Below are 21,461 nucleotides of genomic sequence, written 5' to 3' on the forward strand. Positions count from 1 at the left end.
ATATGAGATGTTCCGGAGTTGAAATTAGTATTTCAGACTCATGCCCATGTCGAAAGGTATGAGACCTTTGACAATCACTTTGCCTAAAAGATGGAGGAGAATTGCTCAGCTAGTGAGCATGTGCTCAGAAAGTCTGAGTACTACAATCACTTGAATCAAGTGGGAGTTAATCTTCCAGATAAGATAGTGATTGAGAGAGTTCTCTAGTCACTATCACCAAGTTACTAGAACTTCGTGATGAACTATAATATGCAAGGGATAACAGAAACGATTCCCAAGCTCTTCGTGATGCTGAAATCGACGAAGGTAGAAATCAAGAAAAGCATCAAGTGTTGATGATTGACAAGACCACTAGTTTCAAGAAAAGGGCAAAGGGAAGAAGGGGAACTTCAAGAAGAACGGCAAGCAAGTTGCTGCTCAAGTGAAGAAGCCCAAGTCTGGACCTAAGCCTGAGACTAAGTGCTTCTACTTCAAAGGGACTGGTCACTGGAAGCAGAACTGCCCCAAGTATTTGGCGGATAAGAAGGATGGCAAAGTGAACAAAGGTATATTTGATATACATGTTATTGATGTGTACTTTACTAGTGTTTATAGCAACCCCTCAGTATTTGATACTAGTTCAGTTGCTAAGATTAGTAACTCGAAACGGGAGTTGTAGAATGAACAGAGACTAGTTAAGGGTGAAGTGATGATGTGTGTTGGAAGTGGTTCCAAGATTGATATGATCATCATCGCACACTCCCTATACTTTAGGGATTAGTGTTGAACCTAAATAAATGTTATTTGGTGTTTGCGTTAAGCATGAATATGATTTGATCATGTTTGTTGCAATACGGCTATTCATTTAAAGTTAGAGAATAATTGTTGTTCTATTTACATGAATAAAACCTTCAATGGTCATACACCCAAGGTGAATGGTTTATTGAATCTCGATCGTAGTGATACACATATTCATAATATTGAAGCCAAAAGATGCAAAGTTAATAATGATAGTGTAACTTATTTGTGGCACCGCCGTTTAGGTCATATTCGTGTAAAGCGCATGAAGAAAATCCATGCTGATGGGCTTTTGGAATCACTTGATTATGAATCAGTTGATGCTTGCAAACCATGCCTCATGGGCAAGATGACTAAGACTCCGTTCTCCGGAACAATGGAGCGAGCGACAAACTTGTTGGAAATAATACATACTGATGTATGCAGTCCGATGAGTGTTAAGGCTCGCGGCAGGTATCGTTATTTTCTGACCTTCAAAGATGATTTGAGTAGATATGGGTATATCTACTTAATGAAACATAAGTCTGAAACATTTGAAAAGTTCAAAGAATTTCAGAGTGAAGTGGAAAATCATCGTAACAAGAAAATAAAGTTTCTACGATCTGATCGTGGAGGAGAATATTTGAGTTACGAGTTTGGTCTACATTTGAAACAATGCGGAATAGTTTCGCAACTCACTCCACCCGGAACACCATAGTGTAATGGTGTGTTCGAACGTCGTAATCGTACTTTATTGGATATAGTGCAATCTATGATGTCTCTTACTGATTTACCACTATCGTTTTGGGGTTATGCATTAGAGACAACTGCATTCACGTTAAATAGGGCACCATCTAAATCCGTTGAAATGACACCTTATGAACTGTGGTTTGGCAAGAAACCCAAGTTGTCGTTTCTTAAAGTTTGGGGTTGCGATGCTTATGTGAAAAAGTTTCATCCTGATAAGCTCGAACCCAAATCAGAGAAATGTGTCTTCATAGGATACCCAAAGGAGACTGTTGGGTACACCTTCTATCACAGATACGAAGGCAAGACATTTGTTGCTAAAAATGGATCCTTTCTAGAGAAGGAGTTTCTCTCAAAAGAAGTGAGTGGGAGGAAAGTAGAACTTGATGAGGTAACTGTACCTGCTCCCTTATTGGAAAGTAGTTCATCACAGAAACCGGTTCCTGTGACACCTACACCAATTAGTGAGGAAGCTAATGATATTGATCATGAATCTTCAAATCAAGTTACTACCGAACCTCATAGGTCAACCAGAGTAAGATCCGCACCAGAGTGGTACGGTAATCCTATTCTGGAAGTCATGTTACTTGACCATGGCGAACCTACGAACTATGAAGAAGCGATGGTGAGCCCAGATTCCGTGAAATGGTTTGAGGCCATGAAATCTGAGATGGGATCCATGTATAAGAACAAAGTATGGACTTTAATTGACTTGCCCAATGATTGGTGAGTCATTGAGAATAAATGGATCTTCAAGAGGAAGACGGACGCTGATAGTAGTGTTACTATCTACAAAGCTCGAATTGTCGCAAAAGGTTTTCGACAAGTTCAAGGGGTTGACTACGATGAGACTTTCTCACCCGTAGCGATGCTTAAGTCTGTCTGAATCATGTAAGCTGTTGCCGCATTTTATGAAATCTGGCAAATGGATGTCAAAACTGTATTCCTTAATGGATTTTTAAAGAAGAGTTGTATATGATACAACTAGAAGGTTTTGTCGATCCTAAAGGTGCTAACAAAATGTGCAAGCTCCAGCGATCCATCTATGGACTGATGCAAGCATCTCGGAGTTGGAATATACGCTTTGATGAGTTGATCAAAGCATATAGTTTTATACAGACTTGCGGTGAAGCCTGTATTTACAAGAAAGTGAGTGGGAGCACTACATCATTTCTGATAAATATATGTGAATGACATATTGTTGATCGGAAGTAATATAGAAATTTTATGGAAAGCATAAATGAATATTTGAAAGGAGTTTTTCAAAGAAAGACCTCGGTGAAGCTGCTTACATATTGAGCATCAAGATCTATAGAGATAGATCAAGACGCTTGATAAGTTTTTTCAATGAGTACATACCTTGACAAGACCACGGCAGAAGATAGAAAGAGAATGAAAGTCATTCCCTATGCCTCAGCCATAGGTTCTATAAAGTATGCCATGCTGTGTACCAGATCTATTGTATACCCTACACTGAGTTTGGCAAGGGAATACAATAGTGATATAGGAGTAGATCACTGAGCAGTGGTCAAAATTATCCTTAGTGGAATAAGGATATGTTTCTCGATTATGGAGGTGACAAAAGGTTCATAGTAAAGGGTACGTCGATGCAAGTTTTGACACCGATCCAGATGACTCTAAGTCTCAATCTGGATACATATTGAAAGTGGGAGCAATTAGCTAAAGTAGCTCCGTGCAAAGCATTGTAGACATAGAAATTTGCAAAATACATACGGATCTGAATTTGGCAAACCCGTTGACTAAACTTCTCTCACAAGCAAAACATGATCACACCTTAGTACTCTTTGGGTGTTAATCACATGGCGATGTGAACTAGATTACTGACTCTAGTAGACCCTTTGAGTGTTGGCCACATGACGATGTGAACTATGGATATTAATCACATGGTGATGTGAACTATTGGTGTTAAATCACATGGCGATGTGAACTGATTATTGATTCTAGTGCAAGTGGGAGACTGAAGGAAATATGCCCTAGAGGCAATAATAAAGTTGTTATTTATATTTCCTTATATCATGATAAATGTTTATTATTCATGCTAGAATTGTATTAACATGAAACTTAGTACATGTGTGAATACATAGACAAACAGAGTGTCACTAGTATGCCTCTACTTGACTAGCTCGTTGAATCAAAGATGGTTAAGTTTCCTAGCCATAGACATGAGTTGTCATTTGATTAACGGGATCACATCATTAGAGAATGATGTGATTGACTTGACCCATTCTGTTAGCTTAGCACTTGATCGTTTAGTATATTGCTATTGCTTTCTTCATGACTTATACATGTTCCTATGACTATGAGATTATGCAACTCCCGAATACCGGAGGAACACTTTGTGTGCTACCAAACGTCACAATGTAACTGGGTGATTATAAAGGTGCTCTACAGGTGTCGCCGATGGTACTTGTTGAGTTGGCATAGATCAAGATTAGGATTTGTCACTCCGATTGTCGGAGAGGTATCTCTGGGCCCTCTCGGTAATGCACATCACTATAAGCCTTGCAAGCAATGTGACTAATGAGTTAGTTGCGGGATGATGCATTACGGAACGAGTAAAGAGACTTGCCGGTAACAAGATTGAACTAGGTATTGAGATACCGAAGATCGAATCTCGGGCAAGTAACATACCGATGACAAAGGGAACAACGTATGTTGTTATGCGGTTTGACCGATAAAGATCTTCGTAGAATATGTAGGAGACAATATGAGAATCCAGGTTCCGCTATTGGTTATTGACCGGAAACGTGTCTCGGTCATGTCTGCATAGTTCTCGAACCCGTAGGGTCCGCACGCTTAACGTTCGGTGATGATCGGTAATATGAGTTTATGTGTTTTGATGTACCGAAGGTAGTTAGGAGTCCCGGATGAGATGACGGACATGACGAGGAGTCTCGAAATGGTCGAGACGTAAAGATTGATATATTGGAAGGCTATATTCGGACATCGGAAAGGTTCCAAGTGGTTCGGGCATTTTTCCGGAGTACCGGGAGGTTACCGGAACCCCCCGGGAGAAGTTATGGGCCTTATGGGCCATAAGAAGGAAGCACACCAGCCCACAAGGGGCTGGTGCGCCCCCCTTGGGCAGGAGTCCGAATTGGAATAGGTTTGGGGGGTGGCACTCCCCCTTTCCTTCTCTCCTACTCCTCCTTCCCTTCCTCTCCTACTCCAACTAGGGAAGGGGGAATCCTAGTCCCGGTGGGAGTAGGACTCCCCTAGGGTGCGCCATAGAGAGGGCCGGCCCCTCCCCTCCTCCACTCCTTTATATACGGGGGTGGGGGCACCCCATAGACACACAAGTTGATCAGTTGATCTTTTAGCCATGTCCGGTGCCCCCCTCCACCATAATACACCTCGGTCATATCGTAGCGGTGCTTAGGCGAAGCCCTGCGTTGGTAACTTCATCATCACCGTCATCACGCCGTCGTGCTGACGAAGCTCTCCCTCGAAGATCTACTGGATTGTGAGTTCGTGGGACGTCGCCGAGCTGAACGTGTGCAGTCCGCGGAGGTGCCGTACCTTTGGTGCTAGGATCGGTCGATCGTGAAGACGTACGACTACATCAACCGCGTTGTCATAACGCTTCCGCTTACGGTCTACGAGGGTACGTAGACAACACTCTCCCTCTCGTTGCTATGCATCACCATGATCTTGCGTGTGCGTAGGAATTTTTTTGAAATTACTATGTTCCCCAACAGTCCGTGCGCCATGGGATCTCTCAACCGCGCTAGGGTAGGGTTCGGTGACATGGTGGAGGAATGACATGACTCAAATTCTGTTGGTCAGTGAGGGAATCCTGGACTAAGGGGTCCTCGGGCGTCCGGCCTGTTAGTCATGGGTCAGACTGATGGGCTGTGAAGATACGAAGACCGAAGACTACGCCCGTGTCCGGATGGGACTCTCCTTGGCGTGGAAGGCAAGCTTGGCGATCAAATATGTAGATTCCTTTCTCTGTAACCGACCTGATGTAACCCTAGATCCCTCCGGTGTCTATATAAACCGGAGGGCTTAGTCCGTATGGAGAGATTATTCATAACCATAGTCATACAGGCTAGACCTCTAGGGTTTAGCCATTACGATCTCGTGGTAGATCAACTCTTGTAATACTCATATTCCTCAAGATCAATCAAGCAGGAAGTAGGGTATTACCTCCATAGGGAGGGCCCGAACCTGGGTAAACATTGTGTCTCCTGACTCCTATTACCATCGATCCTAGATGCATAGTTCGGAACCCCCTACCCGAGATCCGCCGGTTTTGACACCGACATTGGTTCTTTCATTGAGAGTTCCACTGTGCCATCGTCAAAAGGTTTGATGGCCCCTTCGATCATCTACAACGATGCTATCCAAGGGGAAGCTTTCCTCCCCGGACAGATCTTCGTGTTCGGCGGCTTCGCACTGCGGGCCAACTCGCTTGGCCATCTCGAGCAGATCGAAAGCTATGCCCCTGGCCATTAGGTCAGATTTGGGAGCTTGAATTACGTCGCGGACATCCGCGGAGACTTGATCTTCGACGGATTCGAGACCGCGGCTGCCGCTCCCTGTCACCTCGATGAACATGACTTAAATCTGTCATCGAACCACATCCAGGAGATAGCTGCTGTAACTACTCTGGCCTTAGATCCAGAGCGTATCGCGCCATCTGAGGATGGGAAGCTCAACCCTGCCACGGAGGCCACAGATTCGGCGGCGTTGGAGCCGCACACAGACTTAGCCTCATGTGATATATGTGTCACCGGAACTCCGGACTCGTTTCCGGCTACAGGTTCCAAACCATGTGCGTCCACGGATGCCGAGCTTGATCGGTTATCGATCCTCGATTTCAGCGCCGCAGACATCTTCCGACACTCGCCTTTCGGCGATGTGCTAAACTCATTAAAGAATCTATCCTTGGCGGGAGACTCACAGCCGAATTATGTCCGGTTCGAACGGGAGGCTGATGATGGAGAATTTTGCTGCCCACCCGCCACCCACTTCATAGCCACTATCGACGACTTAACCGACACACTCGATTATGACTCCGAAGACATCGACGGTATGGACAACGATGCCCGAGAAGAGGAGGCCCAAGCCACACCGTTCACCGGACGATGGACGGCCACTTCCTCATACGACGTATACATGGTGGATACGCCAAAAGATAATAGCGGCGATGACAAGGAAAACCCAGGGGAGGATGACCCCCCTAAGACACAACCAAAGCGCCGGCGTCAGCGGCGCCGGTCTAAATCACGCCGCAGTAAGGACAGCAACACCGGCACAGGAGATGACAATACTCCGAACGGTGCCGAAGACGTAGAAGACCACGACGAACAAACTGCAGAACAGGACAATCAGGAGGATGGGCAAGTCAGCCCTGGCAAACAGGCCATAAATGAAGACTCAGAGGACGGTAGTTATCATCCACTCTCCGAGGAGGAGGTGAGCCTCGGCAACGAAGACTTTATCGTGCCTGAGGAACCCCTTGAGCAGGAGCCCTATAAGCGCCGGCTAATAGCCACTGCAAGGAGCTTGAAAAGAAGCAGCAGTAGCTTCAAGCTGATTAAGATCTGCTCAACGATAGATGGACTGACGTCCTAGCAGCCGAAGAATACGGCCTCAACCGCCCAGCCAAAAGTTACCCACAACGTAAATTGCTACCTCAATTCGATGATGAGGCGTTGGAGCCCATACCATCATCACACAATGCGGCTGACCGACCACCACGGGGCCGGGACGAGGCGGCAACTCAAGCCGAACACCAGCCCGCTCCATGCTACCTCTTGAGCACAGCATTGGTTTTCCCTTGAAGAGGAAAGGGTGATGCAACAAAGTAGCGTAAGTATTTCCCTCAGTTTTTGAGAACCAAGGTATCAATCTAGTAGGAGGCCACACACAAGTCCCTCGTACCTACACAAACAAATAAGAACTTTGCAACCAACGCGATAAAGGGGTTGCCAATCCCTTCACGACCACTTGCAAAAGTGAGATCTGATAGAGATGATAAGATAATATTTTTGGTACTTTTATGATCAAGACTAAAAGTAAAGAAAGCAAAATAAACGGCGCCAGAAATTGCTAGTTGTTGGGAGATTAATATGATGGAAAATAGACCCGGGGGCCATAGGTTTCAGTAGTGGCTTCTCTCAAGATAGCATAAGTATTACGGTGGGTGAACAAATTACTGTCGAGCAATTGATAGAATTGAGCATAGTTATGAGAATATCTAGGTATGATCATGTATATAGGCATCACGTCCACGACAAGTAGACCGACTCCTGCCTGCATCTACTACTATTACTCCACACATCGACTGCTATCCAACATGCATCTAGATTATTAAGTTCATAAGAACAGAGTAACACTGTAAGCAAGATGACATGAAGTAGAGGGATAAACTCAAGCAATATGATATAAACCCCATCTTTTTATCCTCGATGGCAACAATACAATACGTGTCGTTTCCCCTACTGTCACTGGGATCGAGCACCGCAAGATTGAACCCAAAGCTAAGCACTTCTCCCATTGCAAGAAAGATCAATCTAATAGGCCAAACCAAACTGATAATTTGAAGAGACTTGCAAAGATAACAAATCATTCATAAAAGAATTCAGAGGAGATTCAAATATTGTTCATAGACAATCTTGATCATAAACCCACAATTCATCGGATCTCGACAAACACACCGCAAAAGAAGATTACATCAAATAGATCTCCAAGAGAATCGAGGACAACTTTGTATTGAGATCCAAAGAGAGAGAAGAAGCCATCTGGCTAATAACTATGGACCTGAAGGTATGAGGTAAACTACTCACACACCATCGAAGAGGCTATGGTGTTGATGTAGAAGCCCTCCGTGATCAATGCCCCCTCCGGCGGAGTGCCGGAAAAGGCCCCAAGATGGGATCTCACGGGTACAGAAGGTTGCGGCGGTGGAAATAGGGTTTCGGCTCCTCTTCTGTTGTTTCCAGGCTATATGAGTATATATAGGCGAAAGAAGTCGGTTAGGAGAGCTACGAGGGGCCCACGAGGGTAGGGGCACGCCCGGGGGGCAGGGCGCGCCTCCCTGCCTCGTGGCCTCCTCGTTGATTGCTTGACGTCCACTCCAAGTCCTCTGGATCACGTTTGTTTCAAAAATCACGTTCCCGAAGGTTTCATTCCGTTTGGACTCCGTTTGATATTCCTTTCCTTCGAAACACTAAAATAGGCAAAAAACAGCAATTTGGGCTGGGCCTCCGGTTAATAGGTTAGTCCCAAAAATAATATAATAGTGTATAATAAAGCCCATTGAACATCCAAAACAGATAATATAATAGCATGGAACAATAAAAAATTATAGATACGTTGGAGACGTATCAAGCATCCCCAAGCTTAATTACTGCTCGTCCTCGAGTAGGTAAATGATAAAAACAGAATTTTTGATGTGGAATGCTACTTAATATAATTTTCAATGTAATTCTTTTTATTGTGGCATGAATATTTAGATCCGAAAGATTCAAGATAAAAGTTTAATGTTGACATAAAAAACAATAATACTTCAAACGTGCTAACCAAGCAATTATGTCTTATCAAAATAACATAGCCAAAGAAAGCTTATCCCTACAAAATCATATAGTTAGGCCATGCTTCAATTTCATCACACAAAACGTTCTCATCATGCATAACTCCGATGACAAGCCGAGCAATTGGTTCATACTTTTTAACGCGCTTCAGCCTTTTCAACCCTTACGCAATACATGAGCGCAAGCGATGGATATAGCACTATGGGTGGGATAAAGTATAATGATGGGGGTTATGTGAGAAGACAAAAAGGTAGAAAGTCTCACATTGACGCGGCTAATCAATAGGCTATGGAGATGCCCATCAATTGATGTCAATGTGAGGAGTAGGGATTGCCATGCAACAGATGCACTAGAGCTATAAATATATGAAAGCTCAACAAAAGGAACTAAGTGGGTGTGCATCCAACTTGCTTGCTCACGAAGACCTAGGGCATTTTGAGGAAGCCCATCATTGAAATATACTAGCCAAGTTCTATAATGAAAAATTCCCACTAGTATATGAAAGTGACAACATAGGAGACTCTCTATCATGAAGATCACGGTGCTTCTTTGAAGCACAAGTGTGGAAAAAGGATAGTAACATTGTCCCTTCTCTCTTTCTCTCTCATTTTTTTGGGCCTTCTCTTTTTTTGCCTCTTTTTTTTTCTTAGTCCGGAATCTCATCCCGGCTTGTGGGGGAATCATAGTCCATCATCCTTTCCTCACATGGGATTATGCTCTAATAATGATGATCATCACACTTTTAATTACTTACAACTCAACGCTTAGAACAAAATATGACTCTATGTGAATGCCTCCGGCGGTGTACCGGGATATGCAATGAATCAAGAGTGACATGTATAAAAAATTAGGAATGGTGGCTTTGCCACAAATACAATGTCAACTACATGATCATGCAAAGAAATATGACAATGATGAAGCGTGTCATAATAAACGAAACGGTGGAAAGTTGCATGGCAATATATCTCGGAATGGCTATGGAAATGCCATGATAGTTGGGTATGGTGGCTGTTTTGAGGAAGATATAAGGAGGTTTATGTGTGATAGAGTGTTTCATATCACGGGGTTTGGATGCACCGGCGAAGTTTGCACCAACTCTCAAGGTGAGAAAGGGCAATGCACGGTACCGTAGAGGCTAGAAAATTGTGGAAGGGTGAGAGTGCGTATAATCCATGGACTCACATTAGTCATAAAGAACTCATATACTTATTGCAAAAGTTTATTAGCCCTCGAAGCAAAGTACTACTACGCATGCCCCTAGAGGGATAGATTGGTAGGAAAAGACAATCGCTCGTCCCCGACCGCCACTTATATGGAAAGCAATAAAAGAACACCTTATGCGTCAAGTTTGTCACACAACTTTTACCATACGTGCATGCTACGGGACTTGCCAACCTTAACACAAGTATTTCTCAATTTCACATTTACTCAACTAGCACACTCTAATATTACCACCTTTATATCTCAAAACACTTATCAAGTATCAAACTTCTCATGATATTCACACTACAAAAAAAAGACACATCCGTGACATTTTGGACCGAACGAAAATCTTTTCTTTCATACTTATGGCACTTCTATGACGATAATTGTGACAAAACCTGGTATCATCATAGATGTGGTGGGGTCCTACTTCTATGACAAAAAATCATGACAGAAAATGGGCTTTTCGTCCTGGGCGGGCCAGAGACGCAGCTGCATGACATTCTTTGGGCCGTCGATGACGGAAAAAACCGTGGTAGAAGCGAGGGCGAGGAAAACATCGGGGTGTTCCCGGTTACGGTGGGTGGTCGGGGCCGAGCGATGCGCGTTTCTCTCGTACACGCACGCGCGTGGGTGCGAGGCATTGGGCTCTAACTGAACCCGAGCGATTGCACTGCAGGCTACGCGTTACTGAACCCGAGCGATCGATTGATGGTTGTTAACTGAACCCGATCGAGCGATTCCTTCGCTGCTGCTGCTAACTGAAGCCGATCGATGCTGCCTCTGGATGAACAGTGAGCGTTGCGGGGGGGGGGGGGGGGGGGGGGGGGTGGATGAATAGTTCCCGGTGGGGGTGGATGAACAGGACCCCGTGGTGTTGCCTCTGGATAAACAGTACCCCGATCGATCGAGCCGGTTGGGGCTGGATGAACAGGACCCCGTGGAGGGCAGGATGAACAGGACCACCCCGTGGAGGGCAGGATGAACAGTAGACGGTGGAGAGCTGGATGAACAGTAGCCTGTGGAGGGGTGGTTGAACAGGAGCCCGTGGAGAGGGCTGGTTGAACAGTAGCCGGTGGAGTAGCGCACGGTGGAGGCTAGATGAACGTGTTAAAACTTCGTGAAACATTTTTTTTGAATGCTAAAACTTTTCCAAATTTGGGAACATTTCCCAAACTTGTAAACATATTTTGACTTCATGAACGTGTTAAAATTATAACTCATAAACAATTTTCAAATTTGTAAACTTTTTTCAACCTTGCGAACTTTTTCAAAATACATGAATTTTTTCCAAATTCATGATCTTTTTAAAAAATTAACTCGTAATAATTTTGAAAGTCGCAAACTTCTTCCAATGCATGAACTTTTCAAAATTTAATTGATGAACAATTCTGAAATTCATGAACTATTTTTCAAACTTGTGAACTTTTTTCAAAGCTAGAGGGCAAACCGAGCGAGGGTGCGAATCTGGCGAGCAATCTGGCGAAATATTGGGCTGCAGCCTGCTGACATGCGTGCGCGTGCTAACTTCCTAACAAACGCTTAAAGCGCTGACTAAGAGCTCCCCAGATAGATGGTGTCACCCACATGAATTTGTTCGAAATTTCTAAAAATTCGCCTTCTCAAATATTGTTAAAAAAGATATAAGTATTCGCATTTCAAAAAATTGTACATATATTTTTAGAAAAACATGAACACTCTTAAAAAAAGGGCGAACATAGTTTTGAAGATTAACAATTTGTGATTTTTTCGAAAAATAATTTTTTTTTGGAATTTATAAGTTTTACAAAAATACAAAAAATTTATGCATTTTCTTGAACATTTTTTTATTTGTGTAGAATGTTTCAAGAAACAAGAACATATTTGAAATTTCGTGATTTTTTTGTTTCTAAACAAGTTTGAAAAAAGGAAACATGTGTTGAATTAGTGAAGGAATTTTGAAAATACGGATAGTTTTTTAATCGATGATCATTTTTTTGAATCCTAGTTGGATCAAGGACTAATCTAATTTTTCTTCTTCTATTTTGTTGTTTTTCTGATCTTTTTTCATTAGTTTATTTTCTCTTTTGTGCACTTTATTATTCTTTGCGAAACCTGTTCCAAAAATTAAAATATTGTTCATAATATCAAAATAACAGTTTTAAGTAACTATTTTAAATTATAATTTTAAATTCTTATTTCCTTCAAATTTTTATTAAATTATATTAAAAATGCATTTACTGTTTTCACTTTTAGCGCTTTGTATTTATTAGTTATGTTAAACTTAAAGAATATTTTTAATTACATATTTAAATACTTTTTTTCTTGAAACCTAGCATAGACGCCTACAATGGGCATGCACATTTGCTCGCAAAATTTGGGGTCATTTCAAGAATGTCTGGGTATGCCCATCGTTTCTCGACATGCATTAACTGAGTCTAATTTTTTTTATTGGCTTGTATGACCAATTCAAGGCACCACGCCAAGTATTTTGGTTTTCAACAAATTTTGTTGTTTCTATAGTTTGCTCCGTCAAAAAGGCCAATAAATGGCCGGATGTGTCGTAACTTGTAGGCAGTGTCGGAAACCGTTCAAACCTGACATGGATATCTACCTTGGGCATGTCCACCTGGTTGCAAAAGTTAGGATCATTTCAAGCATGTCTAAAAGTAGACCATGTTGAATAGAGGATGTTTAGGTAGGCCAAAAGGCTCCGTCCGAGAGCATGTTGTTTCTCGACATCCTTGAAATGACACATTTTTTTTTGTTTTTTGATAAGTTTTAATTTTTCTGAAGTTTTCTCAGTTAAAAAAGACCGATAAATGGCCGGACGTGTCGCATACGGTGTCGGAAATCATTCAAATCTAACATGGATATCTACCATGGGCATGTCCACCTTCTTGAAAAAGTTGGGGTCATTTAGAAGATGTCCAAAAGTAGACCATATTGAATGGAGGGTGTTCGGGTGCTAGAGGACCCCGCCTGAGATCACGTTGTTTCTCGACGTCTTTGAAATTACCCTAATTTTTTCCATGGCCTTCTACGACCAAATAAAGGCACCATGCCATGTTATTCGGGTTTTCGACAAATATTGCATTTTCTGGAGTTTTTGTTGGTTAAAAAGGCCGCTAAATGGGCGGACATGTCGCAACTTGCATACGGTGTTGGAAATCGTTCAAACCTGTCATAGGTGCCTACCATTGGCATGCCACATGCTTGCAAAAGTAGGGGTCATTTGAAAGATGTCCAAAAACAGAATATGTTGAATGGAGGGTGTTCAGGTAGGTGAGAAGGCTCGTCTGAGGGCACGTTGTTTCTCGACATCGCCTCTAGGAACAATTAAAAGGTATCATGCTAAGGTTTTTGTTTTTGACAAATTTTGCATGTTTTAGAGTTTTCGAAGTCAAAAGGGCTGATAAATGGCCGAACATGTCTCAACTTGCATACGATATCGTGAATATCGCAAACCTGACATGGATGCCTATCATGTGCATGCCCACCTTCTTGCAAAATTTGTTGACATCTTATGAATGTACAAAAGTAGACCATGTTGGCTAGAAGGAATGTTTGGACGATTACTGTATGCAAGTTATGATTCGTCCGACCATTTATCGGTCTTTTTTGACCGAGAAAACTCAAGAAAATGCAAAATTTGTCGAAAACCAAAACAACTTGGCATGGTTCCTAGACTTGGTCGTACAAGTCCATGGAAAAAGTTGGGGTCATTTTATGAATGTCGAGAAACAATGTGCTCTAAGACGAGCCTTCTAGCCATTGAACCGAGGGCCAATTTTTGTACATCCTTAAAATGTCCACAAATTTTGCAAGAAGGCTCGGTCTTAGAGCACATTGTTCCTTGACATTCTTGAAATGAACCTAATTTTTTCCATGGACTTGTACGACCAAGTCTAGGAACCATGCCAAGTTGTTTTGGTTTTCAATAATTTTTTGCATTTTCTTGAGTTTTCTCGGTTAAAATAGACCGATAAAATGGCTGGACGTGTCATAACTTTCATACGGTGTCCAAATCGTTCAAACATGGCATGTATGTCTACTATGGGCATGCGTACCTGCTTTTAAAGATCACTCCCACCTCCTCGGGTTACGACAAGTGGCGCACTGCATGCACGCCACTTGTCACAACCTGGCAGTTTTCCCTTTTTCTGTACATCCATTTATTCAAAACGTTTGACCTCTTAAACCATGCTTCCAAATCTCGAACCGTTTTCAACATTAGATTCCTCGCGGTGAGATCTTCAAAACTGGGTCCCATGTTGATAGGTTTTGACGAACTTTTTTTTAAAATCCAACAGAAAATCCGAACCGGGAGTATGTTTTTTCCCTTCCCGAAAGAGGCACGGCCGTACCTTTTGCGAAAGCACAACCGTGCCTCTTGCGGAAGCAAAACCGTGCCTCTCGTGAAACAAAAAAAAAACAAAACGTGTTATTTTTTCCGTTTTCGAGAGGGACGGCCATGCTTCTCGTGAAAGCACAACCGGACCTCTCAAGGTAGCAAAAGAAAAGCAGAAAACACATTTTTTTGTTTCCGAGAGGCACGGCCGTGTCTCTCGTGAAAGCACAACCGTGCCTGTAGTGGGAGCAAAACCGTGCCTCTCGCGGAAGGGAAAAAAATAAGCAGTTTTTTTCATTTCCGAGAGGCATGGCTGTGCCTCTCGTGGAAGAAAAAAACCCCAGAAAATGCGTCTTTTTTCGTTTCCGAGAGGCATGGTTGTGCCTCTCATGGAAGCAAAACCATACCTCTCGCGGAAGCCAAAAAAGCGTGTTTTTTCATGCAATCTTTTCTAATTTATTTATCCAAAAGCTAAGAAAGACGGTGAAAAACCAAAAGAAAAAAAAAAGAAAAAAAGTTTTAAAAGCCAAAACACATGCGAAAAAATAAAAAATATCGGGAGAGAGCGCCCAGAGCGCGACACGTGGCGACGGCTGAGAGAGAAGTGGCGTGCTCTCAGCCCACCCCCAATGATCATTGTGAGGCTCCCGAATGAGCGCTCGTCAACTAGTTGCTCTGAGGAGTAACTCATGAAAATCCCACCGATGCGCCATATATTTATTTTAAGTGTTCGCTAATGGGCCGGCCTTTTAAATCTTCGCTAGTGGGCTGGTCCATACTGGATAACGTATTTTTTAAAAAGACCATCATACTCTTTATTATGAAGGGGCATAGAGGGATATCCGTTGATGTGTTTGGAGACCGAAGCAGAAGTCATATAAGAAACCAACTCATGAAAATCCCACCGATGCACTATCGCTGGAGACGTCCCGGCAGAAACATAGATCATCTGCGTCCATTCATTCAAGGCACCAAATGCGTGGCACTAGCCATTGGAAATAATATGTTAGAATTATGATATTTGTTAGATGTATCTTTATGGGAAAGATAAATTGAACAACTCTCCTGTGAACCTTTCAAAAACAAGTAGGCTAAGTAACATGTTTGCTTACTCTTTCCCTCTGACTTCTCAAGGGATATGTGGAGGGCACTTACCAGCTGGACTCGGAGCCTTTGTACTGCTGTACTGATATGATACGTATCTCACTGTCACGTACCACTATGGGCTAGTGAGCTGCAGCCCAGGCTGCCATGCCCATACATGAATTTGCCATATCTTGTGATGAACTAAACATATTTCTATGCCAAGATTACCGAAGTGAAGGGGAATGCCAGTAAGATACAACTGACTATATATCACACTGTCTAATAAGAACAATATTTTATGCCATGTGATGCACTGGCAATGCACAATCTGCTACGTTCATAGAGGTGGAACCATGTCCACCATCTCCATTCACTGGTGGCAGCAAATGCTAAAATGCATTAGCATATGCAGGCCCATGGGAGTGATAGATTAGAGGCGGGATACTTGCCGGGTGTGCATCTTTATTAGAAAGGTAAGTCAAACAACTATCCTATGTATAGTTAAGAAACTGGCATTTGCTCAAAAGAAGATATTAGCAGGTGCAGCTTTAGATGGTCGGCTTGAACAACTCTTGTTCCGAAGCGCTTAAAAACAAGTATGTCAAACTATTAAAAGTGCAGATATCTTGGCAAAGGGAGTATGTAAACAAGTTTGCTCTGAATCGTTTTCAAAAGAACAGCGTGGATCAAGATATTTGCGACGGGAGATTTTTTGCATCTGTACCTTTATGACCTGGAAGATATTTGCTTGTGTATTCGCACAACTCTGAGGTTTAACTGCTTGGCGCAACTTTATGGGACAGATAACCCTAAACCATTCACTCCGTGTTTAACAAATTAGCGTCTCTCTAATCATTCGGCTAAAGTGGAGCCTGGAATACATTGCTAATCAGTCTACGATACCTACATGGCTGCATGCGCACTTGCTTCCAAAACCTTGGATACAAGATACCTGGAAAGTGCACGCAAAATAAACATAGCACTACTGCTATTATATTAGCTATCAATCACTATTGCTTTCGCTCGTGCGCCCATTAGCCGGTAACCTACTTGTTATCTTAAGCTCTCCCCGCCGCAAAGTGTGTACGATAATAAACTCCCCACATGGATGCCGACCATACCAAGAAAACCAGATCAACTTCAGTCACGGTGCCATGTACGATATCATGGCAGATCCTTTCGTATCCACGGAAACAAAGCATGCGCTTTTGCTAAAAAAATTTGGGACCCGGTGAGGACGGGCACCATGTAACCCACACCCTTCCGATGTACAATACGTAGATAAGAGCGAGAGCGGCGTTGCGGAGCTCGGCTGCATCTGCCCCCGAGATGCACCTGAGGGAATAGTGAATTTGAATAAATATTTTTTAAAAAAACTGAAATTTTCACTTGTCAGAGTTGAAAGACTCTTCTAGGTGCTTATATTTTTTTTTTCTTAGAGATGACTTCGGAGAAGCTCGTAACAAGAAAACAAAAATGGAGCTAAAAATGTCCAAAGCTGCAACAAAATCCGAGCTCCTTTTTTTGTACAGTGCTCCTAGGATGTTATCGCAGTGTAAAAGTTTACAAGGACCTATGAGGGTGTTTCATCTTTGATTGAAGGGTTACCTTCTAATCTTCAGCTTTAATCCAAATTGAAATCCGTAAACTTCTCTAGGAAGGGGTGTATCGAAACAAAGTTTAAAACATACTGTAATATGGGACGGAGGGAGTACTCATGACATTTTAATCTTGAATGTACTAAGAGAAGGTGCGCATATGCGCTCGCTCCTTTTTACTCCTTACCTCTTTTTTGAGTTGGCATACTTGTCCATTTTTAACACGCTGTGGGGTCGCGCACCACGTACACCCACAGTCGTGCCACTAACGCTGAGCTTTCACTGTCAGAGATAGGATCTTCGAGACTTATCTGATGCGTCGGCATCCAATTATTTTTATGCTGTTACCAAGGTTGAGCACGGCTAGAAGCATGCAGTGTTGAAGGCATTGTTTTTGGGTGAATTTGGACTTTCTCCAGGGTGAAAACCCATTATCTTATACCAGGCAATGATTATTCTTGTGCATTATTTTTTTTCTTGGAGGCGTTGCTTTTGAAGAACCTTTTTTGTATTTCAGGTGTTGTCTTTGGTGGTGGTTAGAGTGCTGCTGATGCTAGTGATTCATCACTGTGACGGGTCTTTTTTCTTGTGTCCTTTTTCTTTTGTCTTTGTATATCCTTGATGCCCTTAGACATTTTGTTGGTATAAAGACCGGGTGAAATCGGTATCTTCGTGATATTCATATGTTCTCTTTGTCGAAAAGAAGCGATGCAGTGTGCTAATTACCATCGCGTGAACATAAAAAATAATCCGAAGAGCTTACGTTTTCCTCTAATCTTATCTCAGTATAAAGTTACGTTTTCCTAGTTCCACACTGCCACCTCATTTTTTTTCCTTATTGCAAGAAGGACGGCGCACACACCCGCCAAGACGGAAGCTTGCTAGTAGAGCGCCTGTTCGCCCGCAGACGGCAAGTTCGCCGTCCAAATATCTTGCTGCCCGCTTTGCCTCCCGAGCGACCAAACGGTGTTCGTGCGTCCGCACTAGCCCCCTTCACCCGCGCGTGTCCCTATCCCTGCAACAAACAACTCAGCTGCCTAGCTGCAGGGTGCAACTTGGCTTGGCCGGGGAGCGCCTTTTTACAAAGTACACTCACGGAACACCACCCCACAAAACAATGGCGGACGCAGCGACCGCGCCCTCTTATATATAATCCCCGAACAGAGCAGAGAGTGACAGACGAACACGAATAGCAGCTTGCTTAGCACAGGCATCAATCGACTTAGAATAGTTTGAAACATCCAGCGTTGGGTGGACCGACGTCTCTCTCTGATTAATTTCATCAACAGTAGCATGGGTCGTCCTGATTCGGAGGCGCCGACGTCGAGCATCGCCGCGGTGCTGGCTGCTCTCCACGACCACGCCCACGGACACGGGGGAGGCGCGGGGGCGCCGACGAGTGCGGGCTCGGCCTTCGACACCAACGTGGTGATCATCCTTGCCGCGCTCTTCTTCGCGCTGCTGTTCGCCATCGGGCTCAACTCGCTGGCGCGGTGCGCGCTCCGGTACGTGGGGCGAGGAGCCGCGGTCGCCGTCGGCCAGGCCGGGGCGACGGAGCGGGTGGCCTGCAGCGGCAGCGGCATCAAGAGGCGCGTGCTGAGGAGCCTCCCCGTGGAGGTGTACGGCTCCGGGGAGGACATCGACGACGTGTGCGCCATATGCCTCGGGGAGTTCGTCGACGGCGAGAAGGTGCGCGTGCTGCCGCAGTGCGGGCACGGGTTCCACGTCCGGTGCGTCGACGCATGGCTGGTGTCCCACAGCGCGTGTCCGACGTGCAGGCGGCCGGTGATCATGGGCGCTCCCGCGAAGGGCGGCGACGGCGGCATTGGCGGTAGCCAGTGCCCCGCAGAGAACAACACGATCACAGTGGTCATCGTGTGAGTGCATCGTGCAACTAAGCATTGCCATTGCCGGTACCAGTTACCATGACAAGGGAGCACTGTTCTGCATGCGGAAGCTCTTGTAGAATCATCCGGCGAATGTTGTAGTGCTTCTAAGAGCATCTCCAGCCGTTGCTCCCCCAGGACGCATAAAATTCGCCCTCTGGGGGCGAGCCGGCGCTAAATCCACGCTGGGGGCGGTTTTGCGTCCAGCCGTCGCCCCCAGGCGTCGAAATTAGCCCACTTTTCGACCCACTTTCGGGGAATAAAGGGCCCATATGGGCGAGAATAGGCCCATATTCGGCGTGGTTCGCTGTGGCTCGGCTTTGAATTATGAACATTTAAATATTTTTATCACATATTTCATCACAGAAAAATCAAATACTTCAACAAAATAGTACAACAACAAATAGTTCAATACAAATTATATAGTTCAACAAATAAAAATTCATATTTCATCACACGTCGCGCCCGGCGTCACCCTTGAGCATCCATAGGTGCTCCACCAGATCATGCTGCAGCTGATGATGCACCTGTGGGTCTCGGATCTCCTGACGCATACTGAGGTAGGCAGTCCAGGTTGCCGGTAGCTGGTGATCAACTTCGGCTAGAGGGCCTTACCTCTAGTATGGTTCAGTGTCAAACACGGGGTCTTCTTGCTCGCTTTCGATGATCATGTTGTGCAAGATGACACAGCAAGTCATGATCTCCCACATTTGATCTTTCGACCAGGTCTGAGCGGGGTACCGGACAACAGCAAATCGAGATTGGAGCACACCAAATGCCTGCTCGACATCCTTCCTGCAAGCCTCCTGAATCTTCGCAAACCAGGCTTTCTTGCGTCCTACCACAGGGTTTGAGATGGTCTTCACAAATGTCGACCATCTCGGATAGATGCCATCAAGATAGTACCCCTTGTTGTAATGCCGCCCATTGATCTCGAAATTCACCGGAGGAGAATGACCTTCAACAAGCTTGGCAAAGACAGGAGAGCACTGCAGCACGTTGATGTCATTGTGAGTTCCTAGCATACCAAAGAAGGAGTGTCAAATCCAGAGGTCCTGTGTGGCCACCGCCTCAAGTACCACACTGCAACCCCCTTTGGCGCCTTTGTACATCCCCTGCCAAGCAAATGGGCAATTCTTCCATTTCCAATGCATACAGTCGATGCTTCCAAGCATCCCAGGAAATCCTCTTGCTGCATTCTGTGCTAAGATCCGAACAGTGTCTTCCGCATTGGGTGTTCTCAAGTATTGCAGTCCAAACACAGCCACCACTACCCGACAGAACTTGTAGAAACACTCTATGCTGGTGGACTCGGCCATGCGCCCATAGTCGTCGAGTGAATCACCGGGAGCACCGTATGCAAGCATCCTCATCGCTGTCATGCACTTCTGGATCGAGGTGAATCCAAGTTTGCCGATGCAATCCATCTTGCACTTGAAGTAGTTGTCGAACTCCCGGATGGAATTAACAATCCTGAGGAAGAGCTTTCGGCTCATCCGATAACGGCGCCGAAATGTTTTCTCGCCGTGAAGTGGAGCATCGGCGAAGTAGTCGGAGTAGAGCATGCAGTAGCCTTCGAGACGATGCCGGTTCTTTGCTTTCACCCGCCCCGGCGCCGAGCCACCTCGCCGCGGCTTTTCATTGCTCGCTAGCAGCTGGGCGAGGGCGGCGAGCACCATGAGATGTTCTTCTTCCTGGACGTCAGCCTCGGCTTCCTCCTCCAGCAGCGCGGCGAGCGCTTCCTCGTCATCCGAGTCCATCGCCGAGGCAGGAAAATCGCCGAACACCTTGCGCCCGGTGGGCGTGTACCCGCCGCTAAACTGCCCCTCCGCGGCCGGAAACAGCGGCCGGAAACGCCTAGCTGTTGTTGGAGGGACTGCCGCGGCGAACCTCTGCTATTTTTCCGGCGGGGAATGGCTATCTAGCGGTGAAGGGCAGCGGGCGGCACCGGGATATAGCTAGTGGCAGCCGAGGGCGCGGGGGGCGGGAGGCGAGTCGGGGAAGAAAATCTTGACTTTTCACCTGACGGTGTGGGCCAGCTGCGCTTTTCCCTTGCGCCGGAGCCCCCAATGGCCCTCCAGTGCGCCGGGTTCGGCCTGTGACCGCCGGGCGGAAAAAGGGCCGAACCGGCGCTTTTCGGCGTCCTGAGGACGCGACTGGGGCGTTTTTTTGGCACCAACGCCGAAAAAGTGGCCTGAGGGGGCCTGTTGGAGGCGCGGCTGGAGATGCTCTAAGATGTCAGGCGCTGGCATGTAGCTCGTGGTCACATCGAGTGTATGATCGAACACTCGGA

The 21,461-nt window shown here is 45.0% G+C and overlaps 1 protein-coding gene across 1 annotated transcript; it reads left to right on the forward strand.

Moving 5' to 3' along the window:
• The first annotated feature begins 18,487 nt into the window (after positions 1-18,487).
• On the forward strand, positions 18,488-19,354 carry LOC109779989 (RING-H2 finger protein ATL8-like). Its single transcript, XM_020338589.3, has one exon. The coding sequence runs from the start codon at positions 18,576-18,578 to the stop codon at positions 19,161-19,163; it is 588 nt and encodes a 195-aa protein (XP_020194178.1). The 5' UTR covers positions 18,488-18,575; the 3' UTR covers positions 19,164-19,354.
• The last annotated feature ends 2,107 nt before the right edge of the window (positions 19,355-21,461 follow it).

This window comes from Aegilops tauschii, chromosome 1 (assembly GCF_002575655.3).
Source record: "Aegilops tauschii subsp. strangulata cultivar AL8/78 chromosome 1, Aet v6.0, whole genome shotgun sequence".
Classification (NCBI taxonomy): Eukaryota; Viridiplantae; Streptophyta; class Magnoliopsida; order Poales; family Poaceae; genus Aegilops; species Aegilops tauschii.